This window comes from Myxine glutinosa, chromosome 2, assembly GCF_964187855.1.
Source record: "Myxine glutinosa chromosome 2, kmMyxGlut1.1, whole genome shotgun sequence".
Lineage (NCBI taxonomy): Eukaryota > Metazoa > Chordata > Myxini > Myxiniformes > Myxinidae > Myxine > Myxine glutinosa.
In genome coordinates, this window is record NC_136262.1 from 125,981,496 (window position 1) to 126,006,650 (window position 25,155).

General features: G+C 40.4%; 1 protein-coding gene across 1 annotated transcript in view; it reads right to left on the bottom strand.

Moving 5' to 3' along the window:
- LOC137421292 (beta-2-syntrophin) overlaps positions 1 to 25,155 on the bottom strand; it is a 90,584-nt gene that overhangs the window by 49,650 nt on the left and 15,779 nt on the right. The window contains exon 2 of the mRNA XM_068107194.2: positions 20,095 to 20,335. Coding sequence (XP_067963295.1) covers positions 20,095 to 20,335 — 241 coding nt within the window. The remainder of the gene's footprint in view (positions 1 to 20,094; positions 20,336 to 25,155) is intronic.

Sequence of the window (25,155 nt, forward strand, 5' to 3'; positions counted from 1 at the left end):
CACAATAAAGAAATGGACGCGGTTGGCGCCTTTCTTTATTTTTGAAAGAAGTAAGAAGGCCAAGTGCACCACACGAAGGCAAGACCAGCGGCAGAACATCGGCCGGCTGCGACACCACACCATGATCATTAAACATTTTATTGGTGCACCGGATGGTGCTGACTGTGGGATAGGGTGGTGCTTTTGGTGCTGGGAAGGGGTGCTCTGCACATTATTAAAGGCCGTAAGGCCACAGAGCACTCGTGGGTTGGTGTATCGATGCTGGCATGCGTGCTGTCTCTATGCATAACATCTGCATGTGTTCCTCCAAAAACAGGTCCTGGATCGTAGTGTAAATAGCAGCGTAGTCTTGTGTAAATAACGCTCCCTACCGGCTGTATGTTTAGTTTGCGAATTCTTTCCGTGATTCGGTTATCCTGTGGGTGTGTTTCTGTGAGGAGAAGGGTGCAACGTCGCAGGGGGACATATTTACTCATTTGTGAATATCTGTAAAACTGTCGCACTCAGGGTAGAGTTAATAGTAGAGGGAACTACATCTGAGTGCCACACTAAAATAGGTAAAAATTTATCGGGTCGGGACGCCCCGAGGGTAGAGAAGGGTGCAATGTTGCGGATATGGGATTTGGCCTCCATATCCGCTTGTAAATATTCCCCTATTTCCCCAATACTCCCCAACTATCCCCAATCCCCCATTCCCTAGTCCCATTGTCTGTAAACAACACTCTGTAGAACCGACCTTCTCCTTTTTCCCCCATTAAATGTCGTACCCAGGTCCACCGCATCTCACGTAGACAACTTTCGGACATCTTGCTAGTTATTCTTAGTCTATGTCAGTTAAGGACTTGTTTCCATTAATTCTGACTCTTCGTTGCACCAGAATGTGATTGTATGGCACCAGTAGTGAGTTTAGGACCTCCCCATACCTCCTCCCATCTTCCCCATGAAACAACAACAACAACAACAACAACAACTACAACAACAACTACAACAACAGAGGGGGGTGGCGCGGCGCGGCGCGGGGAGTGTGCGTCCTCACTCCGGCTTGGTTAGCCGCCATTGCCCATGCGCTCCACGGGGTTACCACGAAGGGGCTGGCTGTCAGCTCCTCGTCAGGGGCGGAGCCCGGTAACCCCCCGCAGCCAGTGAGAAGCGGCGGGCCGATTCCATCTGGGGCGGAGCTAACGAGCCGAGGGCGTGTCACTCCCCGCCGGAGATGCGCAGCCACTTACCGGACGTGAGGTCAGATGCGCCCCCAGCTTGGAAAGACAAGTCGCGACCTCTGAGCGCTGAGCGACCTCCCCGCATCTTTGGACCGGACCGGGTCGATTTTGCCCCTGAGCCAAGGTGCACCTTGAGCCATCGAATACCTGCCCCTCCTTGCCATCAATCCCCGTGTGAGTCAGTTTTGTCCCGTTTATCTGTGGTCTGTCAGGAATAAGATAAGTGTGTCTAAGTGCCTACCTTTCTATGCTGTCTCTCTCACCCCTGTAATCTAACCTTCCGCAATATTATAACCTCCTCCGGAGGTCTTGAGAACCGTACCCCTGGTGTCGTTTCATTTTAATCCAGCCGTTGTGTCCTTTTCCTCAATTGATTTAGCGTAGCGCGACTCGGCCAAGGTTCGAGTATAATCGGGTAACTTGTGCGAACACGGCGGCCATTCCGCTCGGCCCATCATAACATCTAAGTCGTGTCCGTAACAATATATATATATATATATATATATATATATATATATATATATATATATATATATATATATATATATATATATAGATATATATATATATACATATATAGATATATATAGATATATATATATATATATATATATATATATAAGATATATACTGTACCTTTTATACAGGGCAGTGTTTAAAGCTATAAAACGATCAAGGGAATGTATGAATCTAGTTGCATGCCTGCTCTAAGTCTAAACTTGCTCAGGATTTGTAAGCAGATGCAGAAATATATATATTTTCAACATTCATAATTATTTTAATTACGACAATTATGACATAATCGACTGAGGGCAACTTTAAGTCACGCTAAAAGTCTTGCAACAAGTGTGGTGCCATTCTTACTCAAGCCAGACAACAACATCTTGATAATGTCAAGGCTCAGCTCTCCAACCTATCTCCTTCCTCAAAGTCCTGGTATCGCCCTGTCGAGTCCATAAATGGTGTATACTCCCCCTCTATCACATCAACTAGCATCACCAAAGACATCGCTTTGTCCAAGGCAGAATGTTCCCCAAACCCAGTATTTGCCTCCAAATAACTTGAAAACAACTCATCCCTCTCACACTTGTAATTACCCCAATTTATCCACTCCCATCTCAGCTCTGTTTTTCATAACAGAGAAGGTAAAGAAAGTTCTATGCACCCTTCATGCTTCATTGTCAATGGGCCCAGATTACATCAGTGTCCATATGCTCTCAAAACCTACTCCGCTGCTCTTCCTTCTCCTTTGTTTGCTATCTATGTACAAACTGTCCGACTCCTCTGGCCACCTCCCATCTGCTTCAAAGTTGGCAAACATCATTCCTATTGTACAGGAAGGGTACAAAAAATACAAGAGCAGCTCGCTGCTCTGCTTGTCCAGCCCTCATGCCTGTTTTCCGACTTCCTCCTTACAGTTCACAAATAAGACATGGGAAAATATAGTCTTGAAACATAAGCCCACGTCATAATACTAGATACGGATATATCTTCTTTTGAAATATACCAAGTGCATCCTTATAAAAAATATCTTAAAGCACATTTATACAGCGCCTATACTTTCGCCTATACTAAAGTCCACAATCCCTTTAAAAAATTTTCACCTTTTGCATTAATTCAGACTTTTTCCACCTTTATTTACACAATATAACCCACAACTTCCAAGTGAAAAATAAATTCTAGAAATTTCAGAAAATTAATTGAAAATACAAAACTACAATATCTTCGTTGAAGATATTCCATGAGACCCCCTTATAATTACAATTGTAAATTAGCTCAGGTGTAACCATTCACCTTTAAAATCACACACCAAGTTAATTGTCCTCCACCTGTGTTACATCATAGTGATTCTGATTATTTCAGAATAAAATCAGCTGTTCCTGTAGGTTTCCTCTGCTGGGTAGTGCATTTCACAGCAAAGAATCAACCATGACCACCAATGAGATTTTAAAAGACCTCTGGGAAATGTTGTGGAAAGGCACAGGTCAGGGGATGGGTATAAAAATATTTCAAAGGCCTTGAATATCCCTTGAAGCGCATTCAAGACAATCAATCATTAAGAAGTGGAAGATGTATGGTACCACCAAGACCATGCCTATATCAGGCCGTCCCTACAAATTGGATGATCAAGCGAGGAGGAGACTGACCAAAGAGGCCACCAATAGGCCAATAGCAACTTTAAAAAGAGCTACCGGCCTTTGAGGCAAAGCCCAAACTTGTGACAACAATATCCCAAGCACTCCACAAGTTCGGCCTGTATGGTAGGGCAGCAAGAAAGAAGCCATTACTCAAAAAATCCCACCTTGAGTCCCATTTGGGTATGCAGAAAAACCACTCCGGAGATTCTGAAGCCACGTGGCAAAAAGTTTTGTGGTCTTTTTGTCCTAAATGCAAAACGTTATGTTTGGAGCAAACCCAACACAGCACATCACCCAAAGAACACCATCACTACTGCAAAGCATGGTGGTGGCAGCATCACGTTATGGGGATGTTTCTCATCAGCATGGACTGGGGCACTTATCAGGAGAGAAGGGGAAATGGATGGAGCAAAATACAGAAAAATCCTAGAGGAAAACCTGCTGCCCTCTGCAAGAAAGCTGAAATTGGGACGGGAATTCACCTTTCAGCATGACAACGACCCGAAGCACACAGTCAAAGCTACACGGGTGGCTTAGGAACAAAAATATAAATGTCCTTGAGTGGCCCAGTTATCGAATATCCAGCCCTGACCTATATCCAATCGAAAATCTGTGGCATGACCTGAAGATTACTGTCCATCAACACTGCCCACGCAACTTGACTGAGCTTGAACAGTTTTGTGGAGAAGAATGGGCAAATATTGCCCAATCAAGGTGTGTAAAGTTGGTAGAGACGTATCCCAACAAACTCACAGCTGTAATTGTTGTCAAAGGTGCTTCCACGAAGTATTAACTCAGGGGGGAGGACACGTATCCAACCAAGATAATCTAGTTTTGTATTTTTAATTAATTTTCTGAAATTTGTATGATTTGTTTTTCACTTGGAAGTTGTGGGTTACGATGTGAAAATAAAGGTGAAAAAAGTCAGATTTAATACATTTTAATTCCAGGCTATAAGACAACAAAAGGTGAAAAATTTGAAGGTATTTTTTGAATTTGAATTTGAATATATATATATCCTGTTATGTCATGTATTCTTGTTTACCCTTTTTTAAATTTTCTCCCTTCGTCATATATACTGTATATTGTCATATACAGTACACATATAATATTTAAAGTTTTTATTCAAAACAGAAGCTGTCCGCATGAACATCACAGGAGAGTTATTTCCTAGCATACGGTAACAGTACATATGGGCCAACCTGTGCAAAGGACTGTAGCTTTTTTTGAAGGCCGTGGTCTCTATTCCATCTCTTCCATTCCCTAATCCACTACCTCTCACAACCTATTGATTGGTTGATGCAAACTTATCTCCAGAGAAAGTGATGCTCACAAATACCCTTTATCTTTTTCACAACAGGAATGGTTACGAGGAGGTAAGATGGGGATAGAGTGGGACGGGTTGGGGACACGCAATGTGCAGGCAAAACACCGAGTAGAGATGTTCGGCCTTTTCTCAAGCAGATTCGGCTGTGATGCTATTTGAAGTGAGGGAGAGGATGGACGGAGACATACACTACAGACAGCATTGACAAGGTGCCACCATTATGTCTTCTTCTTTCGTATACAGCACATAGCTGCGGGGTAGCATCATTGGCTGAGGATGCAACTGTGCCGCCGATGCAATGCCCTTTGTAGGTTATGGGAGGAATTCGGAATTTGTTCAGGACACCATGAGATCTTTAACGTCCACCGACTAATGTCGGACAGTTTATAGCTGGGTCGGGATTCAAACCCAGGCTAGACAGGAGACAGCTTACAGGTGAGTATGCATACCTCTTGCCATCCTGCCAGTCTCCATCATGACTTGGAGGAAGGAGACTGAATGAAGGGTTCAGCCTTGAGATCAGCAAGATACACTTGTGTTCCTTCCTGGATGTCCGAAATTTGCTCCTAGTCAGGTTAGCTTTGCATGGCCACAAAGCAAGCTGCTTAAATATCCTTAATGATCAAAACTCACACACTAGACTCCTTCTCTTCCCACAGAACTTTTTTTTGATGAATACAACAAATATCAATGCCCACTTATGCCATGAAAATGGCACAGCAGTGGTTGGGCAACAACTGTACTGCATTGTCATCCGCCGGATGAGGAACAAAGCTTTAGCGACACAGTGTACCCACCCTCTTCCCCACGGGTGTAGTTTTGTGGTTGTCTTTGGCTCATACTTGCTCATCCGCCTAACACAAAGAGTTCCACTGCCCCTCGCGGCAACCTGAGTTGCCACAAACCGGTCCAATCCGGATGGATGTTTTTTCGGAGACACCATTTCCTTACTGGATGGCTGTTGGCTTCGTTTGGGAGCTCATCCTCCCTTTGTCAGGTGTTGTTTTTAGTCCTAGTAGGATGTCTCAGTCACCCATCCCCACTAGCAAAGCCACCGAGGGGTGTCGCTTTAGTCGCCGACAACCCGATCATGCGGCAGGTAGCACCGGGTTAGGTTACATGTTACCAGTGGCAGTCACAAAAGACTGACCTGCCATGTGACTCTCCCACATCCCCTGAAATAACCCTGTGCTCTCTCTCACACTCAAAACTATCATATCTCAGCACACAAGTTCCAACCTTTCAACCGATCACCTACCCATTATAATCATTCATCAACTCAATCCCAAATCCATTCCTCAAGATCACAGAAGAACATATACCAACTTTAACAAAGCCAACTGGCCTAATTTCACACAATAACAGAACAAGCTTTTACAAATTATGATTTCTTTGCATTCAATTCAATTTTGATGTTGCAGTGAAACATTTTAACAAAATAGTAACAGATGCACAAAATGTATTACAAAATGCCATATTCCAAATTTCAATCCCAACTTTACAACGTAAATAAAACAATTAATTAAACAAATAAATACTCTCAAATACAAGGAAAACCACAACTTTCACGACCAACAGCACATTACTACCTTCAACCAGGGTCGCCGAGAGGGGAGGTGGGGAGAGGGGGGAAAGAGGGGCGACCACCCGAGTCGGCCAGTAATTATTCCTTCAATTTTTTTGTTTCATATAATGCTTGTTCGATGAAACACCGTGTACAGCTTTATTTTGTGTCTCCCTCCAAGTCACTCAGGGCAATTCCCCGGCAAACTTTTGCCATGGGTGGTAACACCCTCCCTCATGAAAGAAACTACTGTGGGAACAACTTACATGATGATAATTGCAGTGATGACATAATGACGTAATGACGTAAATGAACACAGGAATGTTGGCCGAACCCCATCCCTATGAAATGAGTTAATAAACGAATTCGTTCATCTATAGTCTATACTCTATACCATAAAAACCTGGTGTTGGCTTAGCGGTTAGGGTGCTGGCTTGGGATCCTGGGATCCTGGGTTCTAATCCCGGTCGATCGCTGAATTAACGCCAGGGGGTTGACTCAGCCTGTCATCCTTCTGAGGTCGGGAAATTGAGTACCAGTTCATGGTAATTCCATGTTTGTCGCAAGAGGCGACTAACAGGGTTGGCGGCAGGAAGGGCATAAAAGGAGGTGACTAACAGGGTTGGCGGCAGGAAGAGCATAAAAAGAGGCGACTAACAGGGTTGGTGGCAGGAAGAGCATAAAAAGAGGCGACTAACAGGGTTGGCGGCAGGAAGAGCATAAAAAGAGGTGACTAACAGGGTTGGTGGCAGGAAGAGCATAAAAAGAGGCGACTAACAGGGTTGGTGGCAGGAAGAGCATAAAAAGAGGCGACTAACAGGGTTAGCGGCAGGAAGAGCATAAAAAGAGGCAACTAACAGGGTTGGCGGCAGGAAGAGCATAAAAAGAGGCGACTAACAGGGTTGGCGGCAGGAAGAGCATAAAAAGAGGCGACTAACAGGGTTGGTGGCAGGAAGAGCATAAAAAGAGGCGACTAACAGGGTTAGCGGCAGGAAGAGCATAAAAAGAGGCGACTAACAGGGTTGGCGGCAGGAAGAGCATAAAAAGAGGTAACTAACAGGGTTGGCGGCAGGAATAACATAAAAAGAGGCAACTAACAGGGTTGGCGGCAGGAAGAGCATAAAAAGAGGCGACTAACAGGGTTGGCGGCAGGAAGAGCATAAAAAGAGGCGACTAACAGGGTTGGCGGCAGGAAGAGCATAAAAAGAGGCGACTAACAGGGTTGGCGGCAGGAAGAGCATAAAAAGAGGCGACTAACAGGGTTGGCGGCAGGAAGAGCATAAAAAGAGGTGACTAACAGGGTTGGCGGCAGAAAAAGCATAAAACATTGCTTCAAAAAGGGGACCATGGTGCCCAAAAAAGGCCAACCCTTGCTCTGCGGGGAAAATGGCCTCTAAAGGAGGTTCTATAGTCTCTTGTCTATACCATAAGAAAGTCGTGTGTGTGTGTGTGAGATATCAAACATAAATTTTCATTATTGGGTGTAGGTAGGTGAATGTTTTAGGCACCTACAAAAATAGAAAAAAAAAATTGATTTCCCTTAACTATGTCATGTGTTTGGTCTGACGAGAATACGGAAACCTCCTTAGCTTTAGGTTGATTAAAAAAAAAATTGAAGGAAGCCCAACATGTGGTATTGCCCCAGGGCCCATTCTGGCACTCGGTGGCCCTGCCTTCAACAACACAATCATCACACTCAACAACAGCCGAAAACAGAAAACTTAGGACAGATTCATCAGTAAAACAAGCAGCAGAAAATTCTGGCAGACCATATCAAACATAAACAACTCAAGTAACAAAGCGTGGCGATCACACGAATCAGTAATCAATGAAGACGACACAATCCCCCCAAAAAGCAGCAATAGGACAACCTCATCAACAACTGCGCTTCCATCAGTCACAAACCACCATTCCCAGAAACAGATCAATCACCAAAAGGCTAAAGAAATTGAACTTTGCCAATGAAGCACCACCAACTTTCACATTTCAAATAGTTACAGATATGATGATAAAAATATACCAAAAAGTCCAATTCTAATTGGACTTTTTGGTATTTTTGGTCCTGTATAATTATATAATTATATAGGACCAGACAATATAAAAACTATCCACCTTGAACGCATAGGCCCTTTAGCCATAAATTCACTCATCATAATTTGGTATACAGTCTATTGCTGTGGGTTGCATCATTTCTGTTTCACTGATGCAGTGCCTCCTGTATCCAGTAAGCTGGCACAAATCGGAAGGATGCCAGGCTGAGTCAACCCACCTGATGCTATTTAACAGCATGACAGGGGTCAAAACCAAGAACCTAAGATCCTAACACAGCCACCTTAACCGCAAAGCCAACACCAGGCCTTTCATAAATTCATCAACTAAAATGTACAACCACCCATGGATACACACAATAAAATTCCTTCAATCATCATACCAATGTTGAAACCTAATAACACCTCCCAGTAACTAAGAATCATATCTACCCATTTCTCACTTAAACACGCCAAGCAAAGTACTGGGAAGGCCCATCCTAAATAAAATCTCCACTTTGATTCCTCTCGCCCCATCACAGCATGGCTTTCTTCCACTACACCCAACAACCACTCATCTCTCGACATTAATGGGGTCTGATATGACCTACATATATGATGACATACATATTTATTTATTTATTATTATTATTTTTTGTATACTGAATCGAGGCTCGTGAAAGAGCTGATATTTACTTCACAAACAAATCAACCAGACAAACAAAATATATAAAAAGAGGGAGCGGAAGACAAGAGAAGGGGAAGCACACAAACACTTGAGAGCACGCAACATTTAAGAGCAGGGAGATGTGTGGGAGGGAGAGGGCCAAATATGATATGACATACATATATGACATGACATACATATATCATACATATATGATATGACATACATATATGACATGACATACATATATCATACATATATGATATGACATACATATATGACGACATACATATATCATACATATATGATATGACATACATATATGACATGGCATACATATATCATACATATATGATATGGCATACATGTATGACATTACATACATATATCATACATTTATGATATGACATACATATATCACATGACATACATATATCATACATATATGATATGACATACATATGACATGACATACATATATCATACATATATGATATGACATACATATATGACATGACACATATCATACATATATGATATGACATACATATATGACATGACATACATATATCATACATATATGATATGACATGCATATATATGTCATACATATATCATACATATATGATATGACATACATATGACATGACACATATATCATACATATATGATATGACATGCATATATGATGTCATACATATATCATACATATATGATATGACATACATATGATATGACATGCATATATCATACATATATGATATGACATACATATATGATATGACATACATATATCATACAAATATGATATGACCTACATATATGACATGACATACATATAACATACATATATGATATGACATACATGTGACATGACATACATATATCATACATATATGATATGACATACATATATCATACATATATGATATGATGTACATATATGATATGACATACATATATCATACACATATGATATGACCTACATATATGACATGACATACATATAACATACATATATGATATGACATACATATATCATACATATATGATATGGCATACATATATCACATGTCATACATATATCATACATATATGATATGGCATACATGTATGACATTACATACATATATCTCACATATATGGCATGACATACATATATCATACATATTTGATATGACATACATATATGACATGACATACATATATATATATATCATACAAATATGATATGACATACATATATCATACATATATGATATGACATACATATATGACATGACATACATATATCATACATATATGATATGGCATACATGTATGACATTACATACATATATCTCACATATCTAATATGACATACATATATGACATGACATACATAAATCATACATATATGATATGACATACATATATGATATGCCATACATATATCCTACATATATGATATGACATACATATATGACATGACATACATACATCATACAAATATGATATGACATGCATATATCATACATATATGATATGGCATACATGTATGACATTACATACATATATCTCACATATATGATGACATACATATATCATACATATATGATATGACATACATATATGATATGACATACATATATCATACATATATGATATGACATACATATATGACAACATACATATATCATGCATATATGATATGACATACATATATCATGCATATATGATATGGCATACATATATCACATGGCATACATATATCATACATATATGATATGACATACATATATCATACATATATGATATGGCATACATATATCACATGGCATACATATATCATACATATATGATATGGCATACATGTATGACATTACATACATATATCTCACATATATGATATGACATACATATATGACATGACATACATATATCATACATATATGATATGACATACCTATATGACGACATACATATATCACACATATATGATATGGCATACATATATCATACATTTATGATATGACATACATATATGACATGACATACATATATGACATGACATACATATTTCATATATATATGATATGACATACATATATGACATACACATATGTCTGATATGACATACATATATGACATACACATGTCTGATATGACAACATGCTACTTGGCTTCACCAAAAAACAACCTCCACTGAGAGCTGTCCTCAAGGCACTAGACATGAATAAAGTCTTCGACACCGTATCCCACTATCGCAATAGAAAAAAAAATACTCAACACCAACATGCAGACCTACAATAATGGTTTGCAAATTTTTACCCTGCGCTCGCGAAGAGAAAAGTGCAGTTAAGCATTCAGTTGGATACGTGTCTGCATTTTAAAAATTCATTTTCTCGGCAACCGTTGGTCCAATTGACATGAAATGTTCACCATAGGAGGGCCTCCTCCTGTATAATATGTTAATGATTATTATGACGTCATATGTTATGGGGTATAGGCGCCATTTTGGAAAAACTTCACACCTCTATATCTCTGAAACCACTCCATGGAAAAAATTGAGACCTGGCTCATTGTCAAGTACTCCCCATGGGGAATAAGATATGTTAATGATGATGTCATCGGTGCCTTCGTTATGACGTCATAATTCAACAAGTACAACACTTATCTGATCATTATTTAAAAAAATTCAGCAACTGTTGGTCTGATGGACACGAACTTTTCACCATAAGAGCGCCTCCTCCTTTAGAATATTTTAATGATAATCATGACGTTATATGTCATGTGGTACAGGCGCCATCTTGGGAAAACCGAAAAACGTTGCACCTCTATATCTCCAAAACCGCTGCATGAAAAAAATTGAAACGTGGCTCATTGTAAAGAACTCCATATGGGGAATAGGTGTGTTACCGATGACGTCATAATTCGACAGGGACAACGCTTAGTCTGATCAGTTTGAAATGTATTGAGCGTGATCTATGCAACAATTATATTAGAGAATATAAATTTATGATGTCATCGCTCACGTGGTCTGGCAGTCATATTGGATCAAAGAAAAAAAATGTAAAAAAACAGAAGAGTTGTCTCGCACAAGTTGACTGCGCAGGGTAAGTATTCTATGAATACCATCTAGTCTGTCCAGTTATCAAGCTCAAATAAACAGCTACCACACCCTCTCTTCCTTCAGGCTTCTACCAAACAGCGTCCCACAGGGCTCTGTACAATCTGCCTCACTCTTCAACCTATTCCTCTATGACCTCCCGACCTCTCAAGCAGACTCATTACTTCTATCAAATACATGCAGATGATCAAACCATTTCCTCACAACATTCAAATTGTGTCCAGGCTACCAACACCCTTCAGCGATATCTCCACAATCCTGTAAACTGGTTCATACTGAACAGCATGACTGTATCTCCACCTGAATATTTTGTGACCCTTCTCACTCCAGATGGACATGAATCCAATGTACATCCAACCATTGCCCTTTTAAATCGACAACTTCCGCTTGACATCCATCCATCCATCATTACAGGGCGTCACCTTGGATGCCCATGTGACTTTTACACAACACACAGATTATTCACTGCCAACGCTAACCGCAAAATAAACACACTAAAAGCATTCACTAATATAACCTTTGGACAACACAAAGAATCACTTCCAACAGCCGACAAAAGTTAATCCGAACTACTATCAAATATACCAGCCATACACACAGGTCAGTGGCTGGGCTGCCACTCCTTCAGACCATAATATACAAAAACTTTAAAACATACAAAAGTAGAACGGCACTCAGTATAGAGCATACCTCGGCCTGGTTGGCCATGTGACTCAATGGTGAAGATTCAAAATTTCGTCAAAAATTAAATAATTCTCACATCGGAATCCATATTCAGATCTTCACCAAAATCGAATCGATTCTTCCTTGTCACACACACAACCTGTCCACCAAGTTTCGTCCAAATCCATCCATAACTTTTTGAGATATCCTGCTATGTATAGTTTTTAGCCCGATCTCCCAATGGTGAAGAATCACTTAAGAAATTAAATAATTCTCATATCCGAATCCATATTCAGATCTTCACCAAAATCGAATCTATTTGTCTAATTAATCTAATTAATCTAATTAATTAATCTGATTATTAATCTAATTTGGTCCCATCTCTCAATGTTGAAGAATCACTTTAAAAATTCTAGTCGCGGGATCCGAAACCGGATCTTCACCAAAATCTAATCATTTCGTCTTTGTCACATACGCTACATATCTACCAAATTTCGTCCGAATCCGTCCACAACTTTTTGAGATATCTTGTTCACAAACAAACAAACAAGAAGACGTCATGCAGAGCACGATACTTGCAAAATACGCCCCCCTCCTCCCCAAGAAAAAAATTCCATTGATACAGCAAATTGTCCATTTCATCAAGATTAAAATTGACAATCTTGATCAAAGCTCGGGTCAATAGGAAGAAAAGTGACGATTTTTCATATGAAAAATGATGAATTTGGAAGGTCGACCTTGAGTTGACCTTTAACCTTTTGACCTCAAAAATAGTTGGTTTCCCTATTAAGTGACTCAATGTGCAAATGCTGTTCAATTTTCAAGTCAATCGGATGAAAATTGACGGGTTTTCAGATAAAAAGTGATGATTTTGGAAGTTTGACCTTGAGTTGACCTTTGACCTTTTGACATAAAAATAGTATGTTTCCCAATTTTGTGACTCGATATGCAAATGCTGTTCAATTTTCAAGTCAATCAGTTGAGAATTGACGGCATTTAAGATGAAAATTGATGATTTAAAAAATTTGACCTTAAGTTGACCTTTGACCCTTTGACCTCAAAAGTAGTATGTTTCCCAATTTAGTGACTTGATATACAAATGCTATTCAATTTTCAAGTCAATCGGATTTAAAATGGCGTTTTTAGAAATTTGACCTCCAGATGACCTCTGACCTCAAAATCAATAGGCTTCTCAATTGGGACGACTTATACAACTTGGTGAAGTTTCGTGACGATCGGTTTGGAATTGTGACCTGTAGGCAGGTGACAAACAGACAAACAGACAGACAAACAGACAGACCCACAAACGGAACCGACAAATATACTTGAAAAATCTTCGATTTTGCAAGTAACAAACAGACAGGGGTGAAAACATAATCTCCATCCACCTTTGGTGGCGGAGGTAACAAAGCTCGCAGGATAGCAATAGATTGTACAAGATCCACAAAGATAGCCCGCTTACATGCAGAAACAAAACGACTCCCAACTGTAATCCACCAAAACGTGAAGGGCACTAAATTCATTCCCTCCGCAACTTAACGTCCCTCTCACCCTTGTCACTCCATGCCCACTCATCGTCCACTCCACCAAAATATGAAACGTACAACTGCTCATCATTACTCTCATATCCTCAATATTATACTTCCTTTCCCACAAAACACCTTCATGCGCCATCACACTTACAACTACAATGGCACTCAGGGCATTCCTCCGCCAGACTGAACAGTTTACATTTGGCATCCTTCTGATAGGCCGGATCTGCATCAGGACAATTCTTCCTTGTCACACATCAAAATCAAATTTGCATGTTCTTGTAACATACCCAACTCATCCACCAAGTTTCGTCCAAATTATCTATCATCGCAGTCCAAAGAATAATGTCCCTCAAACAATATCCTGAAACACCTTCCCCTCGAAATTCACTCTGCTGAAGTAACACTTAGTCATGAAATGAGAGTTCATCAGGGTCATTAATTGAGAGTTGATCTGGGTCATGAATTGAGAGTTAATCTGGGTCATGAATTGAGAGTTCATCATCTGGGTCATGAATTGAGAGTTCATCATCTGGGTCATGAATTGAGAGTTCATCTGGATCATGAATTGAGAGTTCATCTGGGCATGAATTGAGAGTTCATCTGGATCATGAATTGAGAGTTCATCTGGGTCATGAATTGGGAGTTCCTCTGGGTCTGAATTGAGAGTTCATCTGGGTCATGAATTGAGAGTTCATCTGGGTCATGAACTGAGAGTTCATCTGGGTCATGAATTGAGAGTTCATCTGGGTCATGAATTGAGAGTTCATCTGGGTCATGAATTGAGAGTTAATCTCGGTCATGAAATGAGAATTAATCTGGGTCATGAATTGAGAGTTAATCTCGGTCATGAATTGGGAGTTAATCTGGGTCATGAATTGAGAGTTAATCTGAGTCATGAATTGAGAGTTCATCTGGGTCATGAATTGAGAGTTAATCTGGGTTATGAATTGAGAGTTAATCTGGGTTATGAATTGAGAGTTCATCTGGGTCATGAATTGAGAGTTCATCTGGGTCATGAATTGGGAGTTCATCAAGGTCATGAATTGAGAGTTAATCTGGGTCATGAATTGAGAGTTAATCTCGGTCATGAATTGGGAGTTCATCTGGGTCATGAATTGAGAGTTAATCTGGGTCATGAATTGAGAGTTCATCTGGGTCATGAATTGAGAGTTCATCTGGGTCATGAATTGAGAGTTCATCTGGGTCATGAATTGAGAGTTCATCTGGGTCATGAATTGAGAGTTCATCTGGGTCATGAATTGAGAGTTAATCTGGGTCATGAATTGGGAGTTCATCTGGGTCATGAATTGAGAGTTCATCTGGGTCATGAATTGAGAGTTAATCTGAGTCATGAATTGAGAGTTCATCTGGGTCATGAATTGAGAGTTCATCTGGATCATGAATTGAGAGTTAATCTGGGTCATGAAATGAGAGTTAATCTGGGTCATTAATTGAGAGTTAATCTGGGTCATGAAATGAGTGTTCATCATCTCCCGAATTGAGAGTTAATCTGGGTCATGAAATGAGTGTTCATCATCTCCAGAATTGAGAGTTCATCATCTCATGAATTGAGAGTTCATCATCTGGGTCATGAATTGAGTGTTCATCATCTGGATCATGAATTGAGAGTTCATCTGGGTCTTGAATTGAGAGTTCATCTGGGTCATGAATTGAGAGTTAATCTGGGTCTGAATTGAGAGTTAATCTGGATCATGAATTGAGAGTTAATCTGGGTCATGAATTGAGAGTTAATCTGGGTCATGAATTCAGAGTTAATCTGGGTCATGAAATGAGTGTTCATCATCTCCTGAATTGAGAGTTCATCATCTCATGAATTGAGAGTTAATCTGGGTCATGAATTGAGAGTTAATCTGGGTCATGAAATGAGTGTTCATCATCTCCTGAACTGAGAGTTCATCATCTCATGAATTGAGAGTTCATCATCTGGGTCATGAATTGAGAGTTCATCTGGGTCTTGAATTGAGAGTTAATCTGGGTCATGAATTGAGAGTTAATCTGGGTCATGAATTGAGAGTTCATCATCTGCATCATGAATTGAGTGTTCATCATCTGGGTCATGAATTGAGAGTTCATCTGGGTCATGAATTGAGAGTTAATCTGGGTCATGAATTGAGAGTTAATCTGGGTCATGAATTGAGAGTTAATCTGGGTCATGAATTGAGAGTTAATCTGGGTCATGAATTGAGAGTTCATCTGGGTCATGAATTGTGCATTAATCTGGGTCATGAAATGAGTGTTCATCATCTCCTGAACTGAGAGTTCATCATCTCATGAATTGAGAGTTCATCATCTGGGTCATGAATTGAGTGTTCATCATCTGGATCATGAATTGAGAGTTCATCTGGGTCTTGAATTGAGAGTTAATCTGGGTCATGAATTGAGAGTTAATCTGGGTCATGAATTGAGAGTTAATCTTGGTCATGAATTGAGAGTTCATCATCTGGGTCATGAATTGAGTGTTCATCATCTGGGTCATGAATTGAGAGTTCATCTGGGTCATGAATTGCGAGTTCATCTGGGTCATGAATTGAGAGTTCATCTGGGTCATGAATTGAGAGTTCATCTGGGTCATGAATTGAGAGTTAATCTCGGTCATGAAATGAGAGTTAATCTGGGTCATGAATTGAGAGTTAATCTCGGTCATGAATTGGGAGTTAATCTGGGTCATGAATTGAGAGTTAATCTGAGTCATGAATTGAGAGTTAATCTGAGTCATGAATTGAGAGTTCATCTGGGTCATGAATTGAGAGTTAATCTGGGTTATGAATTGAGAGTTAATCTGGGTTATGAATTGAGAGTTCATCTGGGTCATGAATTGAGAGTTCATCTGGGTCATGAATTGGGAGTTCATCTAGGTCATGAATTGAGAGTTAATCTGGGTCATGAATTGAGAGTTAATCTCGGTCATGAATTGGGAGTTCATCTGGGTCATGAATTGAGAGTTAATCTGGGTCATGAATTGAGAGTTCATCTGGGTCATGAATTGAGAGTTCATCTGGGTCATGAATTGAGAGTTCATCTGGGTCATGAATTGAGAGTTCATCTGGGTCATGAATTGAGAGTTAATCTGGGTCATGAATTGAGAGTTAATCTGGGTCATGAATTGGGAGTTCATCTGGGTCATGAATTGAGAGTTAATCTGGGTCATGAATTGAGAGTTCATCTGGGTCATGAATTGAGAGTTCATCTGGGTCATGAATTGAGAGTTCATCTGGATCATGAATTGAGAGTTAATCTGGGTCATGAAATGAGAGTTAATCTGGGTCATTAATTGAGAGTTAATCTGGGTCATGAAATGAGTGTTCATCATCTCCCGAATTGAGAGTTAATCTGGGTCATGAAATGAGTGTTCATCATCTCCAGAATTGAGAGTTCATCATCTCATGAATTGAGTGTTCATCATCTGGATCATGAATTGAGAGTTCATCTGGGTCTTGAATTGAGAGTTCATCTGGGTCATGAATTGAGAGTTAATCTGGGTCTGAATTGAGAGTTAATCTGGATCATGAATTGAGAGTTAATCTGGGTCATGAATTGAGAGTTAATCTGGGTCATGAATTCAGAGTTAATCTGGGTCATGAAATGAGTGTTCATCATCTCCTGAATTGAGAGTTCATCATCTCATGAATTGAGAGTTAATCTCGGTCATGAATTGAGAGTTAATCTGGGTCATGAAATGAGTGTTCATCATCTCCTGAACTGAGAGTTCATCATCTCATGAATTGAGAGTTCATCATCTGGGTCATGAATTGAGTGTTCATCATCTGGATCATGAATTGAGAGTTCATCTGGGTCTTGAATTGAGAGTTAATCTGGGTCATGAATTGAGAGTTAATCTGGGTCATGAATTGAGAGTTAATCTGGGTCATGAATTGAGAGTTCATCATCTGGGTCATGAATTGAGTGTTCATCATCTGGGACATGAATTGAGAGTTCATCTGGGTCATGAATTGAGAGTTCATCTGGGTCATGAATTGAGAGTTAATCTGGGTCATGAATTGAGAGTTAATCTGGGTCATGAATTGAGAGTTAATCTGGGTCATGAATTGAGAGTTCATCTGGGTCATGAATTGTGCGTTAATCTGGGTCATGAAATGAGTGTTCATCATCTCCTGAACTGAGAGTTCATCATCTCATGAATTGAGAGTTCATCATCTGGGTCATGAATTGAGTGTTCATCATCTGGATCATGAATTGAGAGTTCATCTGGGTCTTGAATTGAGAGTTAATCTGGGTCATGAATTGAGAGTTAATCTGGGTCATGAATTGAGAGTTAATCTGGGTCATGAATTGAGAGTTCATCATCTGGGTCATGAATTGAGTGTTCATCATCTGGGTCATGAATTGAGAGTTCATCTGGGTCATGAATTGAGAGTTCATCTGGGTCATGAATTGAGAGTTCATCTGGGTCATGAATTGAGAGTTCATCTGGGTCATGAATTGAGAGTTAATCTGGATCATGAATTGAGAGTTAATCTGGGTCATGAATTCAGAGTTAATCTGGGTCATGAATTCAGAGTTAATCTGGGTCATGAAATGAGTGTTCATCATCTCCTGAATTGAGAGTTCATCATCTCATGAATTGAGAGTTAATCTGGGTCATGAATTGAGAGTTAATCTGGGTCATGAAATGAGTGTTCATCATCTCCTGAACTGAGAGTTCATCATCTCATGAATTGAGAGTTCATCATCTGGGTCATGAATAGAGTGTTCATCATCTGGATCATGAATTGAGAGTTCATCTGGGTCATGAATTGAGAGTTAATCTGGGTCATGAATTGAGAGTTAATCTGGGTCATGAATTGAGAGTTCATCTGGGTCATGAATTGTGAGTTAATCTGGGTCATGAAATGAGTGTTCATCATCTCCTGAACTGAGAGTTCATCATCTCATGAATTGAGAGTTCATCATCTGGGTCATGAATAGAGTGTTCATCATCTGGATCATGAATTGAGAGTTCATCTGGGTCATGAATTGAGAGTTAATCTGGGTCATGAATTGAGAGTTCATCTGGATCATGAATTGAGAGTTCATCTGGGTTATGAATTGAGAGTTTATCAGGGCCTTGAATTGAGAGTTAATCTCGGTCATGAATTGGGAGTTCATCTGGGTCATGAAATGAGTGTTCATCATCTCCTGAACTGAGAGTTCATCATCTCATGAATTGAGAGTTCATCATCTGGGTCATGAATTGAGTGTTCATCATCTGGATCATGAATTGAGAGTTCATCTGGGTCTTGAATTGAGAGTTAATCTGGGTCATGAATTGAAAGTTCATCTGGGTTATGAATTGAGAGTTTATCTGGGTCATGAATTGAGAGTTCATCCATGTGTACACAACCCCCCTACCTCATGCAATATCAACATAGGCTCCAACCCATACTAAACCCAACATTTTCCCCTCTGTCTATTCACCCCAGATATTATGACGAGGTGCCCCTCCTCGTCCAGACACCTCTTAAATATATCTTCAACACTAAATCTTCGGAAGCGTTTGGTGGACACTGCAGAATATTTGAATTCCACCGGTCTTTTGGCTTCACAAGGGACCAAAGCTACAACAACACTGACTGCCCTGTCAAACCACTCTACCTCAAGCTTTACCTAGTCACTCTGATGGGTTTTTTTGCCTACACTTCCCTTATCCATCTGCCCCCCCCCCCCCTCCATTGTCTTAAGTTAGTTACCCTTCCACACTATGTAGCGGAGCTCCTCAAGGAGCCTTGTCCTCTGCGTAAATACAAAATGAAACAAAGAAAAATAATATATGTGAATTAAAGACAAAAAGACCAACTCACAAGGCAAGCATAATCATTGTTGTACCTGTTCTCAGGATCCACCATTGTGAGGTTCCGAGCAACATAGCACATCTTGAGTTGTATGACCCTCTGCTCTTGAGTTGCACTACCAGAAGACTGATGAACTGTTGTCGGCGGTGTGTAGATTGGTGAACCTGGACCATCAGCAAGAGTCTGTCCAGGTCCACTGTTTGGGCTGTCCCATTCAATGTCAGCAAGAGCATGATTTTTCTTCATATATGCCGTCATCTCTTTCATAAACACCACTGTGATAATAAACAACAAAAGCACCATGATTAATCATATATAAATAACAAATATATTAAGAAAGAGAAAGATTGCACAAGTTTCATAGATCTTCTCTACACGTTGCTGCCATTTTGAAATGAAAGAGGAAATTCCCTTATGGCGGTGCGATGACACTTGCGTTATACCGTTTGAGAACACACATGTTGTGTTACAATCACATCAATACATTGCATGAATAGGAATTTCAGATTGGCTGTGGTTCTTATATGGAGAATGAAGTATGAAAAATTGTACTCCATGAAAACAATATTCCCAGGGAATCTTACTGTAATTCACCAAATGTCTGTCCGTCTGTCTGTCTGTCTGTCCGTCTGTTCCCAGGTACCGCAAAAACAGCTGAACCGATCGCAACGAAATTTTGGGTGGGTAATCCTGGGACCCCCTGGAGTAAAATAGGCCATATTGTTTTCCCAATTTTACAATTTTCCAGTTTTTCCAAACACGATGGAATAATATTTACCGATATGAACAGTGATGTGTCTTTTGTTGAAATTCTACAAATACTGTTGAGATTTTGATGATTTGCGTGTGATATGACTTAACGGATGTTTATATAAATCGTTTAAAATAAAAAAAGCCTTAAATTTCTGATATTTTGTCCTTTCATTTGGGCCTCCCAATTGAAGCCCCGCCCTACGTACCGTTGCTAGTCTTACTATAATTCACCAAATGTCCGTCTGTCCGTCCGTTCCCAGGTATCGCAAAAACAGCTGAACCGATCGCAACGAAATTTTGGGTGGGTAATCCTGAGACTCCCTGGAGTAAAAATAGGCCATATTGTTTTTCCAATTTTCCAATTTTTCCAATTTCCAATTTTTCCAATTTTTTAGTTTTTTCAAACACGATGGAATAATATTTACCGATATGAGCAGTGATGTTGCTTTTATTGAAATTCTACAAATACTGTTGAGATTTTGATGATTTGCGTGTGATATGATTTAACGGATGTTTATATAAATCGTTTAAAATAAAAAAATCCTTCAATTTCTGATATTTTGCCTTTTCATTTGGGCCTCCCAATTGAAGCCCCGCCCATAGGGCGGGTAACGTTGCTAGTAACATAAATTCCATATTAAAGTGGGAAGTTATGCTGTTGCATTTTTGGAAAGCGATGACAATATTTGCCTTGTTTTTTTTTTTGAAGAATAAATACAAATTTGAAGTGATAAGGGAAAGTCAAGATCCATCAAGTGAACTATACAATGCATTTTCACAACATCCCGACAGTACCATTACAATTTTTTAATTTTGAGTTAGCAAGGATGCTCTAAGACAGAGATCAAGAAACAAATTGTATTATTTACATAAACAGAATACACAGCAGGATTAAAAGCAACATTAAGGGATGGAAGTGAAGGAAGAACAAACGCATCGGCTGTATGAAGCCGAAACATGAATTGTGTGTCTTGGCAGTGATGAAACTGGCACAATGAAATCAGCAAATACACACACACACACACACACACACACACACACACACACACACACACACACACACACACACACACACACACATACACACACTTGTGGACACATCTGTGACATTTGAGACCAGCCCAAGAACCACGGACATCCAAAACTACTTGAAGATTGTGTTGTTCACAGAGAACGAAGCTTCTCGTTTGTTATAAATCATACACAGTAAACTGTGCCTCTCTGGTGGATTGGCTCATGTAACCATGGATGATACCAACACTACCCCGTCATCCCTGACCTGTTGCACCAGTCCAATGTTAACTTCTACATATAACTGCATCACCCAAAAGCCCCACTTTAGTAATCAAGTCAGTAAAAGGCATGCCTGGGATTGCCTCCTGCCTCTCAGAGCCACAGGAATCCCTGGCATTCCATCACCACCCACCAACAAAAACTCAGCCTTTTCACAGCCAACAACCCTGCTTTCACTTTCCCATTCAGGAAGCCTTGCTGGCCCAAACATGCACAGGATGTCCGGTTGATAATATCCTATACCTTTGAAGTTGAATGTTTTTGGAACTGGCTCAGTTAAACAACTTGTCAATTTGTATTTATAAGGGGTAGTATATATATATATATATATATATATAGGCTCTTCTAGCTTTACAGTTGTTTAGAATCTGCCAATTAGGCATGGGCTTAGCAGAGTTGCAGCCCGCTACATCTCCGTAGAATTGTACTGCAGCCAATACCAGGAAGAGAATTAAATTCTCAATTTTATAGACCAGTCCACCCAGAGAGAGAACATCCACGGACACGTTTTTCGGGCTTGTTGGCCCACGCCAGTGTGGAGTATAAGCTTCTCTCCAGAGTGAACCGGTCACTAATTGGCAAAGCCTATGCAATTGTTTAGTAAGAAGAACCTTTTTTAAATTTTAAATTGTTAATTTTAAAAGTTTAAATTGTTTGTGTACCACAGACAGATGAATGTGTGCCAGGCATTTCCTGGTGTTCGGAATGTTTGCAACAATGGCTGGTGTGACACTTGCTTCCTGGTACCAACTACAGTAATGGGGTCTGATCTCGATATATACAGTGGGATGCAAAAGTACAAAGCCACTTCAATGAATGCCAAGCTTTCTCAAATCACGATGGACCGTATGTTTGAGTAGCTCCGAACATTTTTCTGCAAATCAGGGATTCGAAGGAGTGAAGTCGATTTGTTGACTCTGCCGATTTGATAGGTCTGAAAACTGCCCTGGTGGTGGAGTTGCACTTTCCATCAAGAACACAATTTCTCACTGTCCTTGTACTGATTGTATACGTCCTAACCCCAAGAGTACATTTGGCTGCAACCTCACCTCCAGTCCCACCTCTTCATTGTTGTTTTGTTGTACCATCCTCCAAACATTGACAACTCCATCTACATTTCTCTCTCGGACAACATGGACCAACCTTTATCCACTCATCCCAACACTCTCTTCCTCATATGTGGTGATTTCAATCATCACCATGCAAATTGGCAGAGTGTTGACACCTCTCTATCAGCAGCCATGACACTTAAAAACAAAGGACTTCTCTGATGCCCTGGGACTGACTCAATCGGTGAACTTTCCCACCCTGATGGCAAATGGCAAATCCTCCCTTCTGGACTTGGTGAAGACAAACTTCCCTGCAAATGTCTCGTTCACTGCACTGACTACATGCTTGTGAAAGTCAGCGTCTCTCTGACTATCCTCAGAGAGTTGCCTCAACGCCGGCGAGTCTGGCGGTTCACTCAGGTAGATTGGCCTGGACTGCAAGCAGCATTCTCCCTTCAGGACTGGTCTCCTATATCCCCCACCCCGACAATTAACTAAGCCTTGGAATTCTTCCAGAGAAACCTGCTCTCTCTTACTCACAGATACATGACATCTCGTGTTCAGTTATCCTACCCTTCTTTCTGCCCATGGTACACTGAATCCTGTGGTGAGATCGTTTCTCTGAAACAATTTGCCTTCTTTTCCTGGAAGGCAAATATGGCCAAAGGAAATCCCAGTGCATTCCAAAAAGCCTGCAACAAGTGGGTATGTCCACTCTCTGGAGATCCAGAAAACAACATCTGTCCAAGCTTAAGAATGAACTTTCAAACTTGTCAAACAGGAAATGATAGCGACCTTGGGATATCGGAAAGTTTGTCCACGTTGGGTTCCTGGTTTGCTTACGGAGGAACACAAAAAACACTCGCATGGATGTGTCAACATAGTTGCTTCAAAGACATGCTGCCGAGGGCGATGACTTCCTGTTCCGTATCATGACTGTTGATGAAACCTAGTTCCACCATTTTGGCCCAGAAACCAAGCAGCAAAGTATGGAATGGCATCACTCTACATCTCCAAAAAAGAAGGCCAAAAAGTACCCTCTGCCAGCAAAATTATGGGAACTGTCTTCTGGGATGCCAAGTGATGCACACTGGTTGATTTCCTGCCCAAAGGAGAAACCATCAACCAACAGCTCACTATGTTCAGAATCTCAACAAACTGATTGAAACGTGCACTTCAGGAAATGCCCTCAATGAAAAAAGCTGTCAACCTTCAACATGACAATGCCAGAAATTGACAATGCCAGTCTGACATTCGAAGAAATCACAAAGAATGGCTGGGAAGTGCTCTCACCTCCTTCCCTCCCCCGTACAGTTTGCTTTTAAAATGTTTAAACTCCCCCTGCCATGTTGTATTCCTTTGTATACTACAACTCGCTTTTTTTCTTTCTATTTAAAAGGCTGCAATCAATTTGCTCATTACATCCTTCCATCACAAAAATGTTTTAATCTCGTACAATTATTCTTTCTTTCTTCATTCTCTAAACTCACACTCATTCCACCCCTCATCAAACGTTCTCAAACGGATCTCTGATTTGAATATCTCAAGAAACCCTGTCTGTAACAAATGTTCGATTTTCTTTAATGAATCAAAACTTTAAAATTTCCCCCTCACCCCTCCCCCTCAAATCTCCCCCCTCACCCCTCCCCTTCAAAACTCCCAAATCACCCCTCATCCTCAAATTTCCCCCCTCACCCCTCTCCTTCATATCTCCTTGCTCACCACTCCCCCTCAATTTCCCCCCCAACCCCTCCCCCTCAAATCTCCCTCCTCACCTCTTCCCCTCAAATTTCCCTCCTCACTCCTCCCCCTCAAATCTCCCTCCTCATCCCACCCCTTCAAAACTCCGCCTCACCATTTTTCTTCAATTCTCCACTCTCACCCCTCCTCCCCAAAGCTGCCTCTCCCCACTTCCTCTCCCTTCCAACTCATACAGCCACAGCCTCCAACCTTCGACTTCACTCTGCCACCCCTCAAACAACACCTCACTGTGCCTCATC